This window comes from Fukomys damarensis, unplaced genomic scaffold, assembly GCF_012274545.1.
Source record: "Fukomys damarensis isolate Sample0158 unplaced genomic scaffold, DMR_v1.0_HiC HiC_scaffold_27, whole genome shotgun sequence".
Taxonomy (NCBI): domain Eukaryota; kingdom Metazoa; phylum Chordata; class Mammalia; order Rodentia; family Bathyergidae; genus Fukomys; species Fukomys damarensis.
Window position 1 is genome coordinate 4,889,661 of NW_022900939.1, and position 25,547 is coordinate 4,915,207.

Below are 25,547 nucleotides of genomic sequence, written 5' to 3' on the forward strand. Positions count from 1 at the left end.
CGGCACTAGAGAGAACACTGCTTGGCATCAGGAAGACTTTCCCTGTGCAGTACTGCTGACTTCTGTGTCAAGATATGACACATCTAGGAGAAGGAGTTATTAAGTCTGTGAATGGTGATTGGGCTTTTCACTGATCTTCTCTATGACAGAGCTAGAACCAATAACAGTGAGTCTTCCCAAAAAAAATCATCTGAGGAGAAATAGGATCACCAAGAAAAGTTTTATTGGGCTTCTTGGAACAGAAAAATGAAAACAAGTAATGAAATGTTTGCTGTGTGTTCATCACTGTGGAACACATAATGATGAAGATGCACTCCGTGACAGAATGGACTCATGGTCCTGGCCACAGTTTCCTGGCAGGTACTGCTCTCCTGAGCTCTCATCTCTGAAGCAAGCCTTCTGGACGACTGAATGGGAAAGGTTAACAATGTCACAGAATTTGTCCTCCTGGGCCTCACTCAGGATCCCAGTGCACAAACAGCATTATTTGTCATGTTTTTACTCATCTACATTGTGACAGTGCTGGGCAATCTCCTCATCATGGTGACTGTCCTTGCCAGCTCCTCCTTGGGCTCTCCAATGTACTTCTTCCTTGCCTATCTGTCACTCCTAGATGCTTTTTATTCAACTGCTTTCTCACCCAAGTTGCTGATAGACCTGCTCAGTGATAGGAAGACCATTTCCTTCCCAGCCTGCATGGTTCAGCTATTTATAGAGCACCTATTTGCTGCTGCTGAGGTCTTCCTTCTGGTGGCAATGGCCTATGACCGCTATGTGGCCATCTGTAAGCCTCTGCACTATCTGACCATCATGAACCGAAAGGTTTGCATCCTTTTTTTGGTAGTGTCCTGGGCTGGAGGATTTTCACACTCTGTGATTCAACTTGTATCTGTGTATAATCTCCCCTTCTGTGGCCCCAATGTCATGGATCATTTCATGTGTGACATGTACCCATTACTGGAGCTTGCCTGCACTGACACCTACCTGATTGGCCTCACTGTGGTGGCCAACGGTGGAGCCATCTGTATGGTGGTCTTCATCCTCCTCCTCCTCTCCTATGGAATCATCCTCAACTCCCTTAAAACTCATGGTCAGGAAGGGAGGCGCAAGGCCCTTTCTACCTGCAGCTCCCACATCACTGTGGTTGTCCTCTTTTTTGTTCCCTGTATTTTTGTTTATGTTAGACCTGTTTCTACCTTTCCCATTGATAAACCTATAAGTGTGGTTTTTACAGTGATTACTCCCATGCTGAATCCTTTAATATACACCCTGAGAAATTCAGAAATGAAAAATGCTATGAAAAAACTCTGGTGCAGGAAGTTAAATACTGGCCGAATATAAGCGTATGACTGACATCGAGGTTATTTTCTCGTAATCCCACAACCACACCATGAAGTCTAACAAAGACACTGTTGCCAACACAATGGAGTCTCTGTGACTTCTGTTTCTTATGTAAATCCATCAAAGGGTACAATAAATTCTCTTTTGTGACTAAGTTCAACCTTACAGAGAATAAGAGAAGATGAATAAAAGATGAGTCCTGCTGAAAAAATAAATGTCAGTTTGAAACTTTGTTTTTCAATTTTTATTGAAATGAGGCTTAAATATTTAAATAATGAAAATACACTGCTCTTCATGGCAACAAAAAAAATCCATTAAATTATGGCATAGATCCTGTAGACACTTAAGAAGATTTTTTTTTCAGTTTTTATTCTCATTAGTACATGTTTGCAGTACATAATAGCCACATCCCTCATAATAGCTAGATCTTGAAAGAATCCTAGCTGTCCATTAACAGATAAGTGGATGAAGACATATATAGTATTTACACACAGTGGAGTACTGCTCTGCCATAAGGAAAGATAAAAGAGTCATTTATAGGAAAATGGATATATCTTGAGGCCATAATGTTAAGTGAAATATATATTTTTTAAATGCTTGAAGGTTGCATGGTTTCTCTTTATACTGGACACACAAAACATAAGTAAATAAATAAGTAGCAAAATAAAATATAGACGGAGACAGATCTTTTGCAGATGGGAATGGGACCAAGAGATAGAGAGGGGAGGGAAGGAAAGGAGGGAAAAAAACACATGCACAAAAAGAACTAAAATATTTTGAGGCTACTTTTGAAAGCAAATTAATGAGGAAGAGCCACCCCATAGCGTTGGGGTGTGTGCCCAGACACTGGGAAGCTGAGCTGTGGTCCAGAGTGGCCCAGCTACAGGCAAATCCCAGCCAGGAATCTGACTCAACCCCAGAGGCTTGGGTAAACCTGCCCAGCCAAGGCCCACCCAGAAAAGAGCTGCACAGGCCCACAAGATTCAGTAAGAGGACAACCCCATAGGATCAGTGAGTGTTCACAGATCCTAGGGAACAGGGGTGTGCTCCAGACTGGCCCAGCTGCAGGTAGATACCAGCCAGGGATCCACCCCAATCCCAGAGGCTCAGGCAAGGAAAAAGGAAAAAGCTGCAAGAGTGCAAAAGCTTCAGTCAGAGGCCCACCCCTTGGCATCACTGAGTGTGCATAGATCCCAGGGAGCAGCAGCGTAGTCCAGACCAGCTAGGCTACAGGCAGATCCCAGCCAGAGATCTACCCCAACCCCAGAGGTTCCAGCAAACCCTCCAGCCAAGGCCCACCCAGAAAAGAATCCATGGATTTCTTGGTCACTTCACTCTAGAGTGGTGAATCTATGGTTGGACTTAGCCATCTTGACAGCTGTGGGAGTAACTGTAAGTGCCTCATGTGGTACTTTCCATATAGGTTGCAAAGGGGTCTTTTTCTAATTTTTAACATAAACTCAGACCCCCAGTATTTTATAGCAGCTAGGAGCCTTTGTAACTCCATTTTCCTCTTTTGTGCACAGGTGAATATGGCCATCTGAAGCTTCTGTTTAGCTGCCTTTTTGTCTTCTATAACTGCTTTAGCATTGCCTTTTGTTATTGAATCTTTTCCTTTTTGGTGCCCTGAGCAATGCATCATTGCTATTTTATCAGTACCCACATTGTTTCCAATAATGGTATTAGTTCCTGTTTATTTTCAATCTGTTTGCCCTCCGCTGTGAGAATATCATGCCCTTTATATATTTTGCAATGCATATATAGGGTAGCAAAGGCATAAGGGGAGTCTGTATAAATATTTACCCTCTTCCCCTTTGCCCATCAGAGAGCCTGTATGGGTGCCCAAAGCTCCTCTTGATGAGCTGACCATCCAGTGGGGAGGGGTCCCACTTGGACCATTTCAACTTAGCCAGCATAACGTACCCCATTTTCCATGAAACTGTTCCCATCCATGAACAGGATGAAGTCAGCATCAGGCAGTAGGGTTATTTGCAGATCCAGATGACTTGAGAGCAGCTAGTTGGTGACATTGAGACAGCCATGATGAAGGGGGCCAGGTTCCAAGGGCAAAAGACAGCAGGATTCAAGGTTTTAATTGGAACAAAACAATGACAGGGGTTCTCACAGATAATGGCCTGATATTATGTGACTCTATTATTTGAGAGCCACTGATGTCCTCTGTTTTTCAACACTTCTAGGAAGGCATGGGGAGCCTGAATAGTAAATTCCTGTCCTAAGGTTATCTTGTCAGGTTCCTTAATTAGCATAACTGCAGCGGCCAGAACTCATAAACAAGGAGGGCCATCCCTTTTAATAACTCTGTTTATCCACAGAAAATATTATATTTTGAAATGACCATCATAAACATATCACAATAACATGTTTACAATCCAATCCTTTGATGATAGCCAATGTAAACATTTTATAACAACATATTTAGAGATGTTTATTGGGGGTATATATTTTCAGAAGGTTATGAAAATTATTGGGGCTCCCATTAAAGAACAAAGACCAGAATAAATTTTTCTGAGCAGCTGCCTTTTTTATTTACCAACAGGCATCTATCCAAACCTAAAAGTTTATATTTATCTTGATAATTTTTCAACTTGTAAAACCAGGTTGTAGAAATTAACAATTTATTTGTGTCTTTGACGTCATTTTGATAAAAATACAATTGGACAAACACTTTCAAACAACTGGAGAGATACAGGCAAACATATAAGACAATTTATGAAGTTAGTGTGTATTCAAATATATTTGGCAAATTAAATTATAACAACTCTTTTAATTAAGACTAGTTAAAAAAAGAGACTAGTCAAAACTTTTGCAGATCAATTAACAGAGCTCTCCTGTAGAATTAGAATCAGAAGGAATGAAAGCTCTTTATGACTGTAAATGTAAACCTTTTATACCAAACTTGAAACCAACAAGCAAACATACATATTTCCTTGATAAATCACTTCAGAACATCTTCTTGATGTACCTTGGTCTGGTATATCTCTATCCTTTTAACAAGACAAACATACAAAATCCTTTTATATCAAAAGAATATCTATTTTACTTATAGCTTTCTTGATATTTTTCCTCCACTGTCTCATTTACTATAAACCTTCTATATATAACAAACTTGTCTTCAGCTGTTAAAATTTTGAAGTGTCCCTTTTTGTCTCTTGTTTTCAGATTGCTACATTTTAAAATTTGACTGGCTGCCAATTGAACAGTATTAACCTTGAGTTCTTCATCAACAAGGTATAGAAAAGAGCAAGTTAACCCTATAATCACAATTCAAGAATTTGCAGTGTACACAAGTGTTTTAAGCACACCAATTAAACTTAACTCAAATTGAAACAAAGATACATTTATCAAATAGTTAAAATTTGTAACTTGATTTGTCCTGTAAAAATCTCTTGATGTCTAGTAAAACACAGCTGCAGTTTCTCTGACTTTGTCTTGGATTCCAGACCTTTGCAGGCAGCATCAGGCTGATAACATGGTGCTGGTCTTGGGGCTCTTAAAGCCTGGAGTGTTTTTCCCTCTATTTTGCTGTATTTTTTTTAGCTTTCCTCACTGTTTTCAGGCCATAAAAGATTTGTTTTCTCGTTTTAGTTCTTTCCAAGTTGAGTGCAAGCCCTGCTCCATTCTCTCTGAGTCTGACCATGGTTCTCCATCTGCACCCTCCAGTGCAGTAAGGCCAAGCAGTTCTCCTCATGTTTTTGCCCTTACCTCCTCCATACCTGGGATCTTAGCAGCTCAACAGGAAGGGAGGCAGCTCGATTTCCTCCAAAGGGGCAAGTCCATTGTGTGAAAAACAGCAGATTTGTCAAGCAGTTGTTCTATACCAAAACTAAACAGTCCTCATCCGCAGCTGATTTCTGTGGAGTAGGAGCTTGAGGGGTTCTCAGACTGGGTTGTTCAGGCCCAAAAAACAGAGCACACAAGGCTCCAAGTTATAAAAGTCTCAGTTAAAAACAAAGGGAGATAACTTTTCTTTTGTCTAGAGTTCCCCCTGAAGACCAAGACTGGTTTAGTTGAGGCCACAATAACTCACAAAGCTTCCTGAGCATCTTTTGATCTTAATTTTACTCCATAATCCCCCACAAAGCCTTTATCAAAATTCTGAATCATGCCCTCAAGAACAGTTGGTTTAGTATTTGCATTTCCCATGATCACTAGATATTCCCTTGTCCAGTGATACAGGACAAACAAGGAGTGGGTATTGCTCACACATTTACTAGTCCTGCCAATGGGACTCTCAACAACTATCAGCCACGTCAGAACTAAGGGACATTGTCTCATTAGTGTTCTGTTTTGTTCATATTAGACGTTAGCCATGGAATCACAGAAACAGTCCACGCACAAGCTCTGCAACTCAGGGAGGGATCTTTAAGTGTACACACCTCCTCCCTTTGTCCTGGTGCACAGACGAGGCTACTGAATGCCTTTGTAGCTCATTCTACTCACTCTCCTAACTGAATCTCTTTCACACACACAATCACACAAGAAGTTAACACATTCCCTCCCTGGAGCCCCTTTCAAAGCACAATAACAAATTGAGGGCAATTGAAACCCTCACAAATGGCAAAGAATGTAGGGTGATTAGGCTTGCACTCTATATTTGCCCAAATTGAGAACATAAATCCTCACAAATGGCAGAGAACAGAGTGCCTCCAATCTGTAATATGCCCAAATGTTCAATTAAGAACCAAAATAAAAGCAAAACAAACTGGAGGTTGCTCAGGGAATCTAAACATTCAGACGGATGAGTTCACTCACTCACCTTCTTTCTGCTATCTCTGTTCTGGGTTTGAGAGATCTGCTGCCAGCGAGCTGGCCTCCGAGTCCTAGAAAGGGAACCCAGGAAATCCTGGGGTGCACCTCTTCCACCAAATGTTGCAAGAGGAATTGGCAAGTGACACCCACATAGAGACAAACTGAATGGAAGCAAAATAATAAAAACTTTATTTTGTCAACAAAAGGTCAATCGCACTGAGAGCAATGCCAGTGCTCGACCTTCCACTGGGTTGCAGCTTCCTCTTTTATAGGTCTTACAGCTGTGATCTCATTCAGGTGGGTACATTTCACTTCCTCAGTTCACATTACCCATGTACAAATTACAGTAACAGGACTGTCAACTTAAACCTAGATGTAACAATTCCTTGTAGTTAATGAGTTTACCTTAAGATTCATCTACCTATCTGTTCCAGTGCACAGGAAGGGGGTGTTCAAGGTTGGGTATGAGGCCAGATGTCCCACTTCATGGTCAATGCCTCTGGTGTCTGTTAATTTTGAACTACACAAAACTGATTGCTGTTACAGACAGCAGAGGTCATTTTTCATTTCCCTAACATTTTGTAGGTTTTTAGATTATTTGCAGAAATTCTCTGTATCACTCATAGACCTTAAATTCCAATGATGAAGATAGGCAGTTATAGGCAATATGCACAATTAAATTTTAATTATAAGTTTTCTACCTTTGTTTCTCACGCCATTCTAACTTGTGGTCATTTGTTGTTTCAACATAATGAGCACATTTTCTTCTCATGATTTTGCATTTTGTGTTTGTGTTTCCAATACATATTCTCAAAGGACTCTGTGTAGGTTCCTCAAAATTGCCTCATGCTTCTGCACAGAAATCAGAGAGGACTTTCTTCACGGTCTACAATGACATACTTTCAGTCTCTCATTTTACCTAATTTTTCCTGAAGGTGTTTTTTTTTTTTTTTTAGAGACTGGTGTGTGTGTATTCATTTATCATATGTCTATATCTTCCCTGATGATAACCCTTGTGAGAGAAATGCTGTGTGCTGTTTCGTGCACTGCTATTTTATGTAATTACAACAGTGTGTAGCAAGGAATAACTTTCAATATTGTTTAAATATTTTTGGCTCAAAGGATATTATGATTAAGTTATAAAACAATTCATTCTTGTTCTTATTTCCTTATTCACTAGTCATGGCTACTAAATTTGTATAGTGCCTGCCATGATGTTACTCTTTCCTAAGGTTTCATTCCAAGAAAGGCTCTTCTAGATGGTTTCAGGGTCTTCGGACATTCTGGCCTCTGTATCTAACTCTAATACCCATCAACACCAGAACATGTGGCAGATTAGGATTAAGTCATTGATGTGTGTTATACCAGAGCCTCACCCTGTTCATACACTCTGAACCAGACTCAGTAATACTGAGTAGAGAAAGACTCACATGTACCCTTGAGGCTTCTTAACACAAGGATCCAGGCACTGTACTTGTTTCACACACTCATTTAACCCTCACAAAGCTGTGTAAATTAAATCCTAATGTGCATCTACTTACAGACAATGAAATGGAATTTCTGAGAGCCACCCAGCTTGTTCAGTGTCTTACAGCTCACAGATAGTAGAGCTGTGTCAAGTCCAGATAGGAGCTCTCTGCCTGCCCTGGCGCCCCAGCTAGATGCTGACGGCCTCCTTTGGGTCCAAGAGAAAGAAAACCAAGTTACTTTAACATGGTTAAAGGCCACTATGAGAAGAATAGAAAGGACAAACATATTCTGTTAGGATTTACATCAGTCAGCTGACTTTTCTCAGGGAAGAAAAGTGCATTCAACAATAAAAGATGACAGTTGGGGAAAAATGACCTCAATTTGACAGAAAAAGTACAGGCAACAAAAGAAAAAATAGACTAATTTTACTTCATGATAAACAACTTTTGTGCCTCAAAGGACATTATCAACAGAGAGGAAAAAAGCCACACAAAGAGTAGAAGAAAATCCATATAAATCATGAATCTGACAAGTTATCAAATAAAGAATAAATGAAATCAATAAACCCTTAGCCAACCTTATCAAAAAAGGAAAGAAAAGGCTCATATTCATGCAATTAGGAATGAAAAAAGTGAAGTCACAAAAGATCCAGCAGAAATCCAGAGGATCATCAATACCTACTTCAAAAACCTGTACTCTAATAAAATGAAAAATACAACAGAAAAGGACAGATTCCTAGATACATATGAAATTCAACAGTTGAACAAAGAAGATATAAAAAGTCTAAGCACCCCAATTACATTCAGTGAAATTGAAAATATAATTAAAACATTACCAATGCAGAAGATTCCAGGTCCTGATGGCTTCACTGCTGAGTTCTACAAGACATTTAGAGAACAACTATCACAACTATTCCTTAAAATATTCAATGAAAATGAAAGGGAAACAACACATCCAAATTCATTCCTGGAAGCAAGTATTACTTTGATTCCAAAACCAGGGAAAGACCCAACCAAAAAAGAGAGCCTACAAGCCTCAAAAATCCCCAATAAGATACTGGCAAACAGAATACAGAAGATCATCAAGAAAATCATACACCCTGACCAAGTGTGATTTATCCCAGGGATGCAAGGATGGTTCAACATATGTAAATCAATAAGTGTAATACACTATATCAACAAAGCCAAGGAAAAAAACCATAATATCTTCTCAACAGATACAGAAAAAGCATTCAACAAAATTCAATACCCATTCATGATAAAAAGAAACTCTACAAAAATTGGAATAAATGGTCTTTACCTCAACTTGATAAAGACTATCTATGAAAAACCAGCAGCCAATATCATTCTAAATGATCAAAAACGCAAACCTTCACACTAAAATCAGGAACAACACAAAGGATGTCCACTATCACCACTCCTGTTTAATATAGTTCTAGAAACATTAGCCACAGCAATTAGACAAGAGAATGAAATAAACGGAATAAAGACAGGAAAGGAAGAAGTTAAACTGTCACTATTTACTGATGATATGATACTCTACATAGAAGACCCAAAAAATTCTGCCAAAAAACTTCTAGACTTAATTGATAGATTCTACTTAGTAGAATAGCTAGATACAAAGACAACACTCAGTGATTGCACCACTACGTACTTATTTTTTACTGTAAATATATGAACTGTTAGGACAAATATCTTCAGTTTTGAAGATTGCACTTTATTAAGGTTGTTTGTCTGCGACCATCTGGACAGGCTCAGTGAACGAAGTATAACACACATCCCCAGTTTCATCGATCTCTTCCGGTAGAAGTGGTCTGGTCATATGTATTAATTTCCTCACAACCATCGGATAAGTTGATGACACTCTAGAGTTGTACCCTACTGCTCCAGGCTCCACTTTCTACCTATTGCTCCGACATTTGTTGTGTACCATGGGGTTAGGTTATCGGTACTGTGAGCTTAATGTGCATCTTACCTTTGTATGACATGGTGGCTCCATTCACCTTCGGTCCCTGGTGCTGTCTCTTTCCTGTTTCACCTCATCTTTCCAGTCTGTTTCCACAGTCTGGCTCCTAGAGACTCAGCAACCTATTTTACAAAGGATCAGAGACAAGATCCTCTACATTTGGAAGAGTGCTACACTTCATGAATGTGAAATTCAGTGAAATCTTTACATAACAATAATATTTAGGGCCCGGGATTTAGCTCAGTGGTTCCACCTCCTGCCTTGCCAAAGCAGGGACCCAAGTTCAATCCCCGGTACCAAAAAATAAAAGAAAATAAGTTAATAATAATAATAATAATAATAATAATAATAATAATAATAATAATAATAAAATCTGTTCCACAAAGCTACTTCCAAGTAATCGTTCATCCTCTGTCTATGTATCTTGAATGAAAGGATGAAGCTACCGCCATACAGCTAATGGTGTCATACAAAATCTTTCAAAACCCAAGCTATTTTATTCAATTTTTGGCCTTGCAATATAAAAAAAAAAGCCTGAAACTAAGTACTATCAACCATTTGCACTTAGAAATGTGTAACAGTACGAAGGGTGTAGGGTAAGGAGTGATGTCTCAGACTATCACAGTTCTACTATAAACATCATATGGGACTGAATCATGCTGAACTGAGCTTGATTATCCTGGAAAATGTGTGGTAGAAAATGAAAGATGCAATGTGTGCATCAGTCACGTGTGTGTTTGGAGGGACATGGCAAGATATCCAATGGTGCCCATTTCCTTTGAGCTTTCCTAACATCTTCATGGACAGTTTCTCCCCGAACTTCAGGGACCTCTCTGGAGACCGATTCAGTGAATCTCACCAGCGCCCCATCTCTCAGTTTCCGAACTCTGCCGATATGCACTGTGCTGTGGTAGTTTCTGTCTTGAGCCTGCCGCACCCCAGCCTGTCCGCCAACCAAAGCCAAGGTCCCTCTTTCACCAGGACCACTTCGCCATCCCGGCATCATCCCAAGCTGGGGTTCCCAGTTTGACAGCACCAGTCAGGTTTCTTGTGTGCCAGCTTCTGTCCTGCTACTGGTAACTAAAACAAAATGAACTTTACCATTCAACAGACAACAATTACAACTTTCCAGAACGTTAGCATCCCCACCTGGGGGAGGACCAGCCCCCAAACTGCATACCTTTCTTAGATGTACAACTTTCAGTCCTAGAGTGTTCTTTACATCATTATCATTAATCATATGATGAAATTAACTGTATGTAAAGCATTCCCTGTGCAAAGCAGGAAAGGTTGGCTTCTGGCTGGTGCAATGCCAGTCATGTAGACACTAGACAAACACTACCACTTCTCACTGCTCATGCAATGCTTGACAAAAAAAAAAAAAAAAAAAAAAAAAACACCATCACAAACAAAAAAAAAAAAAAAAAAAAAAAAAAAAAAAAAAAAAAAAAAAAACGCACAAGAAAGAATTTATGTGGGAGCCACAATCCAAAGTAAAAGAATATCATTAGCATGTTCATTTCAATCATTGGTGGGAAAAGCATCTCGATACTACATCATAAGATTGTTATTATAGCAATACAAAAATTCTAGATTCACACATTTTAGCTCCTGGGTAAGTTTTAATTTTCACTTATTTTATCAGTTTAGTGACAAAGAAGCAATAGGTTGTGATGATAAGAGTGTGAGATAGGAGATTATTTGTCTTTTTTATTAGTGTTTGTTTCTGGTCCACTGCTTAATTAGCTATCCGAAAGTATTGCCTGACTCCTTACTGCAACTGCCATCTTTGTTTACAGCTCAAGTTGGACTAGATTTCCTCTGTCTCTCTGTGTAATGCTCAGAGATCCTGGTCACCTATTTTCTGAAGTCACTTTTCTACTCCAGAGCTTCCTTACTGCATTTTTTACCTCCGCATTTCTGAGAGTGTAGATTAATGGGTTTAACATGGGGGCCACCACTGTATAAAAGACAGCAACAGCTTTATCAATTGGAAGAATGGTCACTGTGCGCATATATACAAATATGCAGGGCACAAGGGAAATAACAACCACTGTAATGTGAGACAGGCAGGTGGAGAGGGCTCTGCTCCGGCCGTCCATACTATAGTTCTTCAGGGAGCACAGGATGATCACATAGGACACCAGCAAGAGGACGAAGTTCAACAGGCAGATGAACCCACTGTTGGCGGCAACAAAGAGACCGAGGGTGTGGGTGTCCGCACAGACGAGTTTCAACAAAGGGTACAGGTCGCACATGAAGTGGTCGATGACATTGGGGCCGCAGAAGGGCAGCCAGACGGTGAAGAGGATCTGGATGGTGGCGTGGACAAAGCCTCCGGCCCAGGCCACTCCCACCAGGAGGGCGCAGAGCTGGTGCTTCATGATGGTCGGGTAGTGCAGAGGCTTGCAGATGGCCACGTAGCGGTCGTAGGCCATCACCGTCAGCAGGATGATCTCCGTAGCACCAAAAATATGTTCTGCGTAGACCTGAGCCATGCAGCCGTTAAAGGAGATGACTTTCTTCTCTCGCAGGGAGTCCACGATCAGCTTGGGCGCTGATGAGGAAGAATAAATTGTGTCTATCAAGGAAAGGTGGCTGAGGAAGAAATACATGGGGGAGCTCAGAGCAGGGCTGCTGGCGACGGTGACCACGATCAGCAGGTTGCCGCACAGCGTCAGCATGTACAGGACCAAGAAGACCACAAACACCGCTCTCTGTGCTCGGGGGCTCTGTGTGAGGCCGACTAAAATGAACTCGGTCACGTTCCTTCCCTTCTCCATGCGTCGGTGTGGGTGAGCAGAGCTGCAGAGACAGATACCGAACCTTGAGAAAAGAGAAAGGTAAAAAGGAACCGTGGAAAGTCAAATTGACCAAAACTCTGCCTTTCATTACTCTACCACTTCATGAGTTACTCTTTGTCAACCCGAAACTCTTACACGTAGGAGCATCAAGACTTCCCTTAGTTGACTGTCTTAGTCTTTTATTTTCCTGCTTTCAAAAATATTCTTATAAGACATAGGACATCTCTACAAGAAGTGGATTTCACTTCCTAGGATTAAAGCACTAAAGGCAAAATTTCATTGTAACATCCATATGATAGAACAATTGTTGGAAATAATAATTTTGGAGAATAACAAAACAAATATATATATATACACATATGTGTGCATGAATGATGTGAACTAAAACCATGGAATCATCTGTACAACTTCTTTATAAGTATGCATATATGCAAGAGACAAAAATTTAACAATAATGGCTATAGAATTCATCTTTGAAGATCATAGGTTTTGTATGTATATTTTAATAATAAAGTTCAAAATCATAATCTTCGTAATTTTCCATAGGTTTTGTTGCACCTACACTAAAACACATGTACATAAGTTCCCTGTGCTTCACATCCTCCCTCACCAAGCAGATAGAACTAAAAGGCATGGTGTTATGTGAAATAAGCCAGAGAAAGGCAGACAAATACCGTACATTCTTCTCTCTCAAACATGGAGGTTCAAGGACACAGATCTGAACGTGTGGAGCAGTGACTGGGAGACGCAGGGGAAAGGCAGCAGGCAGACAGAGGGTGGTCGGATAAGAGCTACCAAAGTAAAGATGTGAAACATGCAGATGTGAGAGGGGCCGTCATTCGCACTAAGCTGTTGCCTGTTTGATGGTCATTAGACAATCACAAAGTCTCCAAGCACGAAGAGGGAAAAGGAGGAGAAATTGCTATTACTTCGGCTGAATCAGGGTCTACTGTGTGCACGTGTTGAATGACAGCATTGTAACCCTTAGTGCGTGCAATTATTACATCTCAGTCAAAACCAAAATGATAAAGGGGCCAGGATTTAGCTCAGTGGCCTTGCAAGTGCAAGGTCCTGAGTTTGATCCTACACACTAGAAAAAATAAAGAAAGAAAATGAAAATATACTAATACTACATAGCCATTAAATGCATATGTATAGAAAAGTTTATTAGTAAATTAATTAATATACCTAGAGCAATTATGTCAGGATATGATACAAAGGGTGATATTTCTTTTTATGTTGTTGGTATTTTCCTAATTTCTTTAGTTTGCTTTGTAAATTTTATGACCAGAAAAACATATATAACTGCCACAGGGTTTTTTGGAGCCCTCAAACTGAAACTGTGACTTTTTTAATTAAGTAAGAGAAATAAACAGAATAAACAGAGAAATTTTACATTATATATCATTAGGAATCCAATTCACATAGTACCTGAATATAATTAAATGTGCTCAGAGTACTCCTGGTAACAACTCACCAATCAGCATAGGATTAGGTTCTGAACAGGCACCAGACGTTCAGTGAAGATGAGGACGGGGATGACACTGCCATGACTCCCACAGACCATCCTACGTGTCGCCATTAGTCTACCAGCTACGGACAGTGGCATTAAAATGCATTAGTCAGGGCTGGGGTTGTAGCTCAGTGTGGCACAATGCCTGCCTGGCAAGCACAAGGTCCTGAGTTTGATCCCTGGTACTGCAAAAAAAAAATTACTCAAAAAAAATTAATAAGGTATGTCGAAGCCAGGCATGGTGGTGCACACCTGCAATCCCAGCACTTGAGAGGCTGAGGCAGGAGGATCACCATGAGTTTGAGGCTGAACTGGGCTACAAAATGAGTTGAAAGCCAGCCTGAACTATAGAGCAAGACCCTGACTCAAAAAAAAATAATAATAAGGTATATCAGTAGTCATTCAGTCAAATCTGAATACTCAGCTAGAATCCATTTAATACATACTCTATTTTTATTAACTTGATGAATACATGTGCCATTCAATTAAACATTGAAGTATTATTGAAAAGTAAATTTTACCAATGTTAATTCTCACATTTTCTTGGACCTCATATGCCCTTTATTCATTGTTGTGTGTTCTCAAACCATAAATGTCATGAGAAGGAACAGGAATTGTCCCTGGTGCATGACACATAATGAGAGACATGGAAAAGAAAATGGTTCCAGATGATCCCACAGATACTTCACTGAGTAGCTGATCTCAGAGCTCCCAGCCCAGGTCATGGCCTTCCTTCCCGATAGCCCAGAGCACTAGAGAAGGCTTCCAGGGACAAGAACCTCTGAGAATAAAATGAGTGCGCTTCTAATTGCCGATTCATCTCTAGAGGACGTGGCTCTTGGGAGAACCAACAATGGACTACAATGTTTCTATAACTTCCTGAAGGTCTGTCTCAGTGGTTAGATTTTATGATCAAAACCAGACAGAAAACCCCAAACTTCACTCACTTATCTTGTTGCACCTATTAGTTGTGTGTCTTACACACTGTGAAGTTATCTGAATATATTTAAAGAACAGATTTTTTATAATTTTTTACCTTCCCTCCCTTTTGCATACACTACACAGAAACAAAAATACAAAGAACTCAGTCTCATGCCAAGTTTGATCAAACTGTTGTTAACTGGCAGACAAAAGCACAAAATCAGCTTCACTTTTGTGTTCTAGTCCTAAGATCAAGAAGGTAGCCATTAGAACTCAAATCTTTAATACTCATATTTTGGCAGAAAAGAAGGAAAATGCTGATCTTCTATATAAGGGCCCTAACACTAGGAGGCAAGAATCTAAACTTCTTCCCGGACAGAGAAAGCTGTCTTCCTTGTTTAAATTCCCCACACTCAAATATTTTTAATAAAACTTTCAGTGTATTCTGCTTTTCCCCACTCTAGTAATATGTAGAGACTCATTTTTCCGTGACATATTCATATGTAATAATTTTCATTAGTACATGGCATCTACTTCATATTACCCTAACTGGATTATATGTACATTTCGCCTGATCCTCATAAAACTGCTATCAGTTGGTGCACTTTTATTTGTAGTTTGAACACAAGTAAGCTGCAATTCGAGGTAAATGATTCAGTGCAAGCCATAATGAGGAGCCTGTATTCAAATCCAGGCTCTCTCTTTAGCTCTTCAGCACAGGTTTAGAGCCTCCCCAGTGTAGATCCCCTTTAGTTTTGGGGATCAGCAGTGCCAGGTTTTGGACAGTGGACTAAAGCCACCACCTGAGACCCCAGGAGCTCCGTGGCAGACTGCACGACAAGCTATGAAAAGTTGAATCTGATGCTAATGCAGACTTCCATCAGACAAGGCTCCAGAATTGTGAATCAAAACCCTCAGCTACCTCCCAGTCTATTAATTTATACATGCCTTAAAGATGAAGAAACTGAAATCCAGACAAAGAAAGTCCACGTCACGACACCTAATTGATGAGCAACAGAGGTCATAACCCAGGTCTAGTACTCACCAAACATACCATGTTTTTTTTTAAGAATATGGTTTCTTTTCCACCACCATATTTGCCTTCCTTAGGCAAATACATATACAAGTCACCCCAAGAAGACAGAGAATTACCTTTCAACTCATAGTTAGCTATGTGTGTTTTTAAAAAGAGGGCTGAGTCTGAGCTGAAAGATGAAGAAACTGAGTCATCACTGGGACCAGGTTCAGTGCAGCAGAAACAAGCTCGTGTCTGGTTAGAACAATTTCTGAGAGAGCTTGATAAACGCGAAATAAACTGTGACGGCTGAGCCTGGACTTTAGGAAGAAGATTCTCAAGCACTGTGTGGGGTGCGCGCTTTCCTTTGTAACACAGAATTCAAATGTTGTTTCTGTCCTTGTGCTCTCCTGTTTTGATGGCAGTGAAGCTCACGTACCTCATTTCAGCTCCACTGCCAATTTCCCTTTTCAGTCTCAGATTCATCTCATATTTCCTCCCAGCAGTACAAGGTGAGACTTTGTCTCTTTTGTCTCTGGAAATTATCAGAGCCAGAGGATTCTTTCACTGACATCAGCGACTCTACATAAACCAACTCAGGCCACCCAGACCACTGCATCCTATGTCCTATTGTGGAGGAAACTCAGCAGCTCATCCAGCTACTGAACTCTATCCAAGCTGAAGAGCCTGGAAATTAACTGAGTTCCATAAACTATAAATATATCCATACTGACAGCTTAGAAGAACAAACATTTCTCTTTTTTTTTTTCTTTTTGAGTTTACTGCTACTTGTAAGTATACAGTACAGTTACACTCATCATTGGGATCCTGTACCTTTACATGACAGGTCTTGGTTCTAGTTTTTCCCCATACCCCAGCCCTCCCTCCACCTCTTCACCCTTCCCTATTTACAAAGACTTTGTTTCCATTTTTTCCTTTTCTCATTTTTTTCTTTTCCCTTATTTCCTTTCCCCTACCCTTCCCACAAAAGAACAAATATCTCTGCAAATATCCTAAAACATATAAAAGTGAATATCTCATCAAATGTTGGAAAGTTATTTTTTAACGTTTTTATTTACAAATGCTATGTACAGCATATATCTATAAATGGGTTTCCCTATAAGATAGGCCATGCAATATTTAAGCTTACTGAGGAAACCAGGAAGGAGGCGTGGGAAAGGGATTGAAAATAAGAATTCAGTTTCTTTATGTACAAGTACCAACTCCTCATGAGAAAGGTAATCATTATGTACTGGAAACATGGACTGTTAAAAATTAATTTTTTAATATTAAACCCAAATGAAAGTAGGATAAAAGAAGGCAAAAGTAACCCCTTGTGGACACATATAAACAAAGTAAACTAGATTTAAAAATCAGAGGTTTGAGATAATGTACTCTGGTTACTTCTTTAGTTAAGGAAAATAACTAATGTATTTAGAAACAGGAAGTCATGATTATCCATAGCTATTCCAGTAGCATCTTCTATAACTCGTGTTTCTCAAATCCCCAGTAACACAGTATGACCGGATGCTGAAAATGTCAAGATGGCACCAATTTCATCCAGTGAAATCAAAGAAATTTTTCAGAGCTCCAGTGCCTCTGAATGTCACATCGAAAAGAAAAGAAAGTACTAAGTTGTATCTGAAACTCATAGTCCTTAGGTCTGGACGGATCTTCTCCTACACCTAAATCTAGTTATGGAAACAGAGACCCAAATGCTCTTCACACTGACTGTCCCTTCTTATTCTGCTCTGAAAACAAGAAAGCATCTCGGAAAAACAGGGTGTGTAGCGAAGGTCCTGAAACTTTATTAAAGGACTTATCCTTCTATCTGTTTGCCCTGCCTCGTGAATTAATCATTTCTGATTTCTAAAGGCATTTACCTTAGAAGCACGCATTGAGGAGTATTTATCTCGAAGCAATGAGTCTTCGCCTGCTGAAATCTTTTCCCTGTGCCTTGATCCCCTGACAGCTGCACTGCTGGTCTGGACTGTCCTGCGAGAAAGCATTGTTCTGTGAGCTCTTCAGGGCCCGCAGCCGGAGCACAGAGCTACGCTGTGCGGTAGCAGTGTGGGGCTCTACCCGGCTCTGTATCCCCGAGGAGAGTCCCTTCTCACGGCCTGGCTCATGCGGGAGGGTGAGGTACTGCATCAGTCTCTCGACTGCTCCCTAACCCTGCGGGGACACATTCTGGCTATCGGAATGAACCTTGGAACCCGACATGCATTCACACTCACGGCGTAATAGCTCCAGGTGCAAGGTGAATGGAGGCTAAAAGTCCCAGTCGAGTTTCCAAATGTGGAAACCAAAAGTCTTTGTTGATTGTCACGTCTTCCCTTTGACGTTTTGTGGAATGTAGGAATTCTACGGGCTCCTTAATGGAAGAAGCCTCACCTAGGCAAATAGACTTCAAATTCTCTTCCTGCGTAAATACCTTCAGGACACGGAAGGCATGAACAAATATATATGGAACCTAGTAAACACACCTATCACGGAAATTACTCTGCAGCCTGCAGGTCAGGGTGTTGTTTAAAACACGTCTACAAGCTCAAACATTACGTACCTGGCGAGGCAGAGAATGGAGAATCAGGAAAAATAATGACAACAGCAGCTATCATTCCTGAGCACCGTGTGCTTTCTTCTAATACAGTACATTGTACTGATTGCTTTTCATACATTAAAACTACCTTCTGTCCTGAGACAAAACCCACTTGGTGATGGTGTACAACGTTTCAATAGATAAACAGTACCTCTTGTTCTCCACAGCCAATGCTGGATGAAAAATAAATGCACAAGAAAGAAGTGATGTGGCAGCCAGAGTTCAAGGATATCATTAAACATGTTATTATTAATCACCAGTAGTAGGCAAGAACTCGCTATTACATTAACATTACTTTAATACTAATGCAATATTCTAGACTCACACTTTTGAGCTTATGGAGATATTTCAGAAATTCAGTTCATTTGTAAATATTTATTGACTAAGAGTATGACATGGGAGACAGTAATCCTAGATTACATTCCTATGCTTAGTTATCTGAAAACACTGCAGAAATCCTTATTAAAGCTGATGTCTTCATCTGTAGACCAAGAAAGTTGGATAATATTACTTCTATTACGCTCTCTGTAATATTCCATGATCCTGGTCACCTATTTTCTGAAGTCACTTTTCTGCTCCAGAGCTTCCTTACTGCGTTTTTTACCTCCGCATTTCTGAGAGTGTAGATTAAAGGGTTTAACATGGGGGCCACCACTGTATAAAAGATAGCAACAGCTTTATCAATTGGCAGAGTGGTCACCGGGCGCAGATACACAAATATGCAGGGCACAAAGAATAAGACTACAACCGTAATGTGAGACAGGCAGGTGGAGAGGGCTCTGCTCCGGCCCTCCAAACTATAGTTCTTCAGGGAGCACAGGATGATCACATAGGACACCAGCAAGAGGACGAAGTTCAACAGGCAGATGAACCCACTGTTGGCGGCAACAAAGAGACCGAGGGTGTGGGTGTCCGCACAGACGAGTTTCAACAAAGGGTACAGGTCGCACATGAAGTGGTCGATGACATTGGGGCCGCAGAAGGGCAGCCAGACGGTGAAGAGGATCTGGATGGTGGCGTGGACAAAGCCTCCGGCCCAGGCCACTCCCACCAGGAGGGCGCAGAGCTGGTGCTTCATGATGGTCGGGTAGTGCAGAGGCTTGCAGATGGCCACGTAGCGGTCGTAGGCCATCACCGTCAGCAGGATGATCTCCGCAGCACCAAAAATATGTTCTGCGTAGACCTGAGCCATGCAGCCATTAAAGGAGATGACTTTCTTCTCTCGCAGGGAGTCCACGATCAGCTTGGGCGCTGACGAGGAAGAATAAATTGTGTCTATCAAGGAAAGGTGGCTGAGGAAGAAATACATGGGGGAGCTCAGAGCAGGGCTGCTGGCGACGGTGACCACGATCAGCAGGTTGCCGCACAGCGTCAGCGTGTACAGGACCAAGAAGACCACAAACACCGCTCTCTGTGCTCGGGGGCTCTGTGTGAGGCCGACTAAAATGAACTCGGTCACGTTCCTTCCCTTCTCCATGCGTCGGTGTGGGTGAGCAGAGCTGCAGAGACAGATACCGAACCTTGAGAAAAGAGAAAGGTAAAAAGGAACCGTGGAAAGTCAAATTGACCAAAACTCTGCCTTTCACTACTCTACCACTTCATGAGTTACTCTTTGTCAACCCAAAACTCTTTACACATAGGAGCATCAAGACCTCCCTTAGTTGACTGTCTTAGTTTTTTTCTTCCCTCACTTCAAAGTATTCTTACAAGACAAAGGACACTCAGGACAAATAAATTTCTTTTTCTAGGGTCAGGGAACAAATTTGGAAACTTCCTGTGAATATCGGTAAATTGGATGAAGTGATCACTACAAGTGAAAATTTTGGAGACCAAAAAGACTTTTAAATGAATATACGAGGGCCAAGGATTGAGCTTAGTGGTTCTGCTGCCTGTCTTGTAAGCACAAGGACCCAAGTTCAATCCCCAGTACCAAAACAAGAAAGAAAATAAATAAATAAAATAAAATGAATGTATGAAATAATGTGACTTAAAGCCATGAAATAATCTGTATAACCTAATCATAATTATGTAAGCATACCATAGGTAAAGCATTACTGATAATAGGTATGGAATTAGTGTCTGAATATTATAGATTTTATATGTATATTTTGAGAATAAAGTTTAAAGTCTTCACATAAATTTTCCATAGTTTTGTTTTACCTACTCTAAAACACATCTACAAGTTTCTTTTTCCTCATCCTTGACAATGGAGACAGAGCTAGAGGATGTTATGTTAAATGAAACAATCTAGAGAGAGGAAATCAGATGCCACATGCTGTTCGTTCTCATATGTAGAAGCTCAAAAATATCAACCCGAACACATAGAACAGCAATTACTGAGGAAAAAAGGAGGGGAGACATGTAATTCTGATGTAATACAGCCTTGTTGGGCGACCACAGGTCACAGTAACCAATGTTATGAAGATCTGGAATGGAAAAGTTCAAAGACGCCAAATAAAGAATTAAAAAAGAGAGAAATGCTAATTACCCTGCCTGGATCAGTGCACATTATATGCATGTTTTGAAATATCACATTGTACTCTACTACTAGGAATGAGTATTGCATGATAATCAAAAATAAAATTAAATTACACCAATACTACATAGGCATTAAAAGCATATGTCTAGGAAGAAGTTTACTAGTAAATTAACTAATATATTTTGAGCATTTACTTCAGGATGTGAGATTGAGGAGATCTTTTCTTTTTATGTCTTTTCCTAATTTCTAGAGTTTACATTAATAATTCTATTATAAGAAAACACATGTAATTTTATGTTTTTTTTTCTTAAAATCATGAATTTTCAAATAAAATATTCAAATAGAGTATGTTAGACAACCAATATGGGCCATGTTACACTCGCACATCATGGGAACCAGGGGAATAGTATCTAAACATAACTACAGTAGTGCTGTAATGTGCTCTTGAAACTGTTAACAATTCACCAAATGAACATAGTACCGGTGAGGTTCTGAGCAGGCACTTGACATTTAAAGCAGATCAAGGCAGCAGATGACTCTGCGTGACTGTCCCACAGACCACCCTACATATCACATTTAGTCTACCAGCTAAAGATGATCATTCTCTCATTGCATCATACTACCAGTCAATAATTTATATGGATATTCAGTTAGTCAGCTCTGAATATTTAACCAGAGCCCCGTTAGTACAAAGCCTATTTTCATTTACTTCATGAAGAATGCATATCACATATAATTCTATTACACTTCACAAAAGTATTGAAAAGTAAATTTTACCAATGTTAATTCTCACATTTTCTTGGACCTCATATGCCCTTTATTCATTGTTATGTGTTCTCAAACCATAAATGTCATGAGAAGGAACAGGAATTGTCCCTGGTGCATGACACATAATGAGAGACATGGAAAAGAAAATGGTTCCAGATGATCCCACAGATACTTCACTGAGTAGCTGATCTCAGAGCTCCCAGCCCAGGTCATGGCCTTCCTTCCTGATAGCCCAGAGTACTAGAGAAGGCTTCCAGGGACAAGAACCTCTGAGAATAAAATGAGTGCGCTTCTAATTGCCAATTCATCTCTAGAGGACGTGGCTCTTGGGAGAACCAACAATGGACTACGATGTTTCTATAACTTCCTGAAGGTCTGTCCCAGTGGTTAGAGTTTATGATCAAAACCAACAGAAAACCTCAAACTTGAGATACACATCTTAATTCCTTCCCTTTGTAATTTAATTTCTTACAAACCTTGACTTTATCTGTACATGTTTAGCAAGCAGTTTTCCATTGTACTTTTTACCTTACTACTTTTTCAACACACACACACAAACATACAAAAAACTCAGCATCATATTGAATTTGATGAAATCGGTGGCGATTGTCAGACACAAGCACAAAATCAGTTTGCTTCGCTGTTGTAGTCTAAAGACCAAGAGTATACTCATTAGAACACAAATCCTCTAACACACATATTTTCACAGCAAAAAAAGGACCCTGACCCTCCATAAAAAGATTTTCGTGTTGTAAATGAGAGGCAAGAATCTCAACAAACTTTTCCCAGAGAAAACTTTCTTACTTTTTTAAATTTAATATATTCAAACATTTTCAAATGAAACTTTGCCTATAACTCTTTTCCCCATTCCTAATGGCACACAGAGATTTATTTTCCAAATGCTTGCTTCCTATGTAAGAATTGTTATTTAGCTAATGGCATATGCTCAGCTTATAATAAATGGTTTATATTTGCAGTTTCATGTAATCCTCACAAGAATTCCGTGAGATTGGTAATTTTTTAAAAATAGAGAAGCCTGTATTCAAATCCAGGCTCTCTCTTTAGCTCTTCAGCACAGGTTCAGAGCCTCCCCAGTGTAGATCCCCTTTAGTTTTGGGGATCAGCTGTGCCAGGGTTTGGACAGCGGACTAAAGCCACCACCTGAGACCCCAGGAGCTCCATGGCAGACTGCACGACAAGCTGTGAAACGTAGAACCTGCTGCTAACATAACCGTCCACTGGATAAGTCTCTAGAATTGTGACACATCAAAAACCCTCATCTACCTCCAGTCTATTAGTTTATATGTGTCTTAAAGATGAAGAAACTAAAAACCAGACAAAGAAAGTCCACGGCACAACACCTAATTGATGAGCAACAGAAGACAACATAACCCAGGTCTTGTAGCACCTACCACCATGGAGTTTTTTCCATCACAATATTTGCCTTTCACAGGAACCCTTAAAATGAGTATACACAAAAGAAAACAACCACAAGATGACAGAGAAATCATACTCAGTTTATATTTATTAATATCTGTTTTGACAGATATTGAAAATGAGGGCTGAGTCTGAGCTGAAAGATGAAGAAACTGAGTCATCACTAGGACCAGGTTCACTGCAGCAGAAACAAGCTCGTGCCTGGCAAGAACAATTTCTGAGAGTGTCTCATAAACGCAAAATAAACTGTGACGCTGAGCCTGAAGTTTAGGAAGAAGTCTCCCAAGCACTGCATGGGGTGCGCTCTTTCCTTGGCAGATTTTATATTTTACTGCATTCACCTTTGAGTCTCAGTTTTACAGTTGAAAGATTCCTTTGTAAAACAGAATTCAAATCTCTCTCTCCCTCCCTCCCTCCTCTCTCTCTCTCTCTCTCTCTCTCTCTCTCTCTCTGTGTGTCTCCTTCCTCTCACTGAGCTACACCCAGCCGACTGAGCTCTCCTGTTTTGATGGCAGTGAAGCTCACGTACCTCATTTCAGCTCCACTGCCAATTTCCCTTTTCAGTCTCAGATTCATCTCATATTTCCTCCCAGCAGTACAAGGTGAGACTTTGTCTCTTTTGTCTCTGGAAATTATCAGAGCCAGAGGATTCTTTCACTGACATCAGCGACTCTACATAAACCAACTCAGGCCACCCAGACCACTGCATCCTATGTCCTACTGTGGAGGAAACTCAGCAGCCCATCCAGCTACTGAACTCTATCCAAGCTGAAAAGCCTGGAAATTAACTCAGAGTTCCATAAACTGCAAACCTTTTCCTGTGGAACTGTAAATATTTTCATACTGACACTTTAGGACAACAACTATTTCTGAAATATATCCTAAAACATCTGAATGTAATCACTCATCAAATATAAATTAATGCTCCAATGATCTCAATTACAAACTCTTTGGAAAAACATGGAAATAAAACTGGATTTATAAATCAGAATGTCTAGATAACTTACTGTGGTCGCCTTTTTAGTTAAAGAGAATGTCCATTTTGGGGCAAAATATAATCCTCTATGTAGCTATTCAAGCAGCATGGTAATGGGGATTTCTCAAGTTCCCATTCACTAGGCCATATTGTACAAAGTGGAGTGTTAGGATAGCACTATTTTCTTCAAATAAACTTAGTGAGCATATTTGAAGGAATTCATTTCAGAAAAAGCAAAAAGAAAAAGAAAACGCTGTGCTGGATTTTAATCTCAAAGTCCTTCAGCATTAAAAAGAATCTTCTGGTCTCCTGCACCTAAATCTACAGCTACAAAACAAGAGACACAGATATTTCTGTCACTAAATACCCTTTCTTATCTGCCCCGAAAATAAGATCACTCTTTAGGAATCATGGAAGGTGGAGAAGGCATGGAGAACTTTAGTAAAGAACATGTCTTCTATCTAAGGCCGTGCTCTCCCGGGAATTAATTATCTCTGTTTTTCAAAGATATTACTTTAGAAAAACATATTTAGGAGTATTAATCTAAAAGCAATGCATCCTCACCTGATGAGATCTTTTCCCTATGCTTTGATCTGTTAACAGCCTACGGTTCCAGTCTAGAATATTATGTGATGGAGCATTGCTCTCCCAAGCCCTTGAGGATCCCAAGGTAGAACAGGAAAGACTAAATGCTGTGTGATAACAGTTTGGGGCTTCACTCCACTCTTCCATCCCTGAGGAAATTCCCTCACTGCATGAGGTCACGTGGGATGTTGAGGTGCTGAGTCAGTCTCCCAATTGCACCCTAAACCTACTGGGACATACTCTGTCCATTGGAATGAACCTTGGAACCTGACATATTTTCCACAGAGAAATATGTACCGCTGGGAAATAAATTAAGGTCCTATGTCAAGTGTCCTAGGGTAGGAACCAAACCTCTGTTGGTTTTCATGCCTTAAATTTAGAAACTCAACCATCCAGTCAATGGAAGAAGCCTCACCTCGGAAGTAGACTTCAAAATCTCTTTATATATAAATGTCATCAGGACAGTGATGACATGGACATCCAAATATGTTCTGACATTTCCCAAACACGCACTCTGGCAATTACTCTGCAGTCCACAAGACATGATGTTGCTTAAAGCACAGATCATAAAAGTTGGAATAGCTGCTATATTTACATGTAAGGCTAAGCAGTGGATGGTGAACCAGGAAATGATAATAATAGCAGCTATTGTTACTGAGTACTATGCCCTTTATTCTATGTATACTGTATTAACTGATTTTCTTTTAGTCTATGAATTTCTTTTTCAATTAGATGTGTCTCTAATAGGCAGCGCACTATTGAGATTTTTTTTTTTATCCAGTCTGCTAAACTGGGTCTTTTAACTGGGGAGTTCAGGTCATTTGCATTGGCAATTATTATCAAAAGCTTTTGACTTATCCCTGTCATTGCATTATTTTTCTCCTGTTGATTCCTTTATTGTTCC

At 40.1% G+C, this 25,547-nt stretch overlaps 3 protein-coding genes across 5 annotated transcripts; 1 reads left to right on the forward strand and 2 right to left on the reverse strand.

The window, feature by feature from the left end:
- The first annotated feature begins 411 nt into the window (after positions 1-411).
- Positions 412-1,341, forward strand: LOC104854089 (olfactory receptor 4A15). The gene has a single exon (XM_010612385.1). The coding sequence runs from the start codon at positions 412-414 to the stop codon at positions 1,339-1,341; it is 930 nt and encodes a 309-aa protein (XP_010610687.1).
- A 9,972-nt stretch (positions 1,342-11,313) lies between these two features.
- On the reverse strand, positions 11,314-18,097 carry LOC104854090 (olfactory receptor 4C12). 2 transcript variants are annotated; one of them, XM_010612387.1, is made up of 3 exons: positions 18,037-18,097; positions 17,683-17,794; positions 11,314-12,351 (listed from the first exon to the last, which is right to left on the reverse strand). In XM_010612387.1, exon 3 carries the CDS (start codon positions 12,327-12,329, stop codon positions 11,400-11,402), a length of 930 nt encoding a protein of 309 aa, XP_010610689.1. In that variant the 5' UTR covers positions 12,330-12,351; positions 17,683-17,794; positions 18,037-18,097; the 3' UTR covers positions 11,314-11,399. The 2 variants fall into 2 exon arrangements, with proteins under 2 accessions (XP_010610689.1, XP_010610688.1); XM_010612386.1 differs by lacking the exons at positions 17,683-17,794; positions 18,037-18,097 and adding an exon at positions 13,828-13,888 and having other exon boundaries at positions 11,314-12,372.
- Positions 18,098-18,945: 848 nt separating this feature from the next.
- LOC104854218 (olfactory receptor 4C12) lies at positions 18,946-25,117 on the reverse strand. 2 transcript variants are annotated; one of them, XM_019205780.1, is made up of 2 exons: positions 25,107-25,117; positions 18,946-19,861 (listed from the first exon to the last, which is right to left on the reverse strand). In XM_019205780.1, exons 1-2 carry the CDS (start codon positions 25,115-25,117, stop codon positions 18,946-18,948), a joined length of 927 nt encoding a protein of 308 aa, XP_019061325.1. The 2 variants fall into 2 exon arrangements, with proteins under 2 accessions (XP_019061325.1, XP_010610957.1); XM_010612655.1 differs by lacking the exon at positions 25,107-25,117 and having other exon boundaries at positions 18,946-19,901.
- Positions 25,118-25,547: the final 430 nt, after the last annotated feature.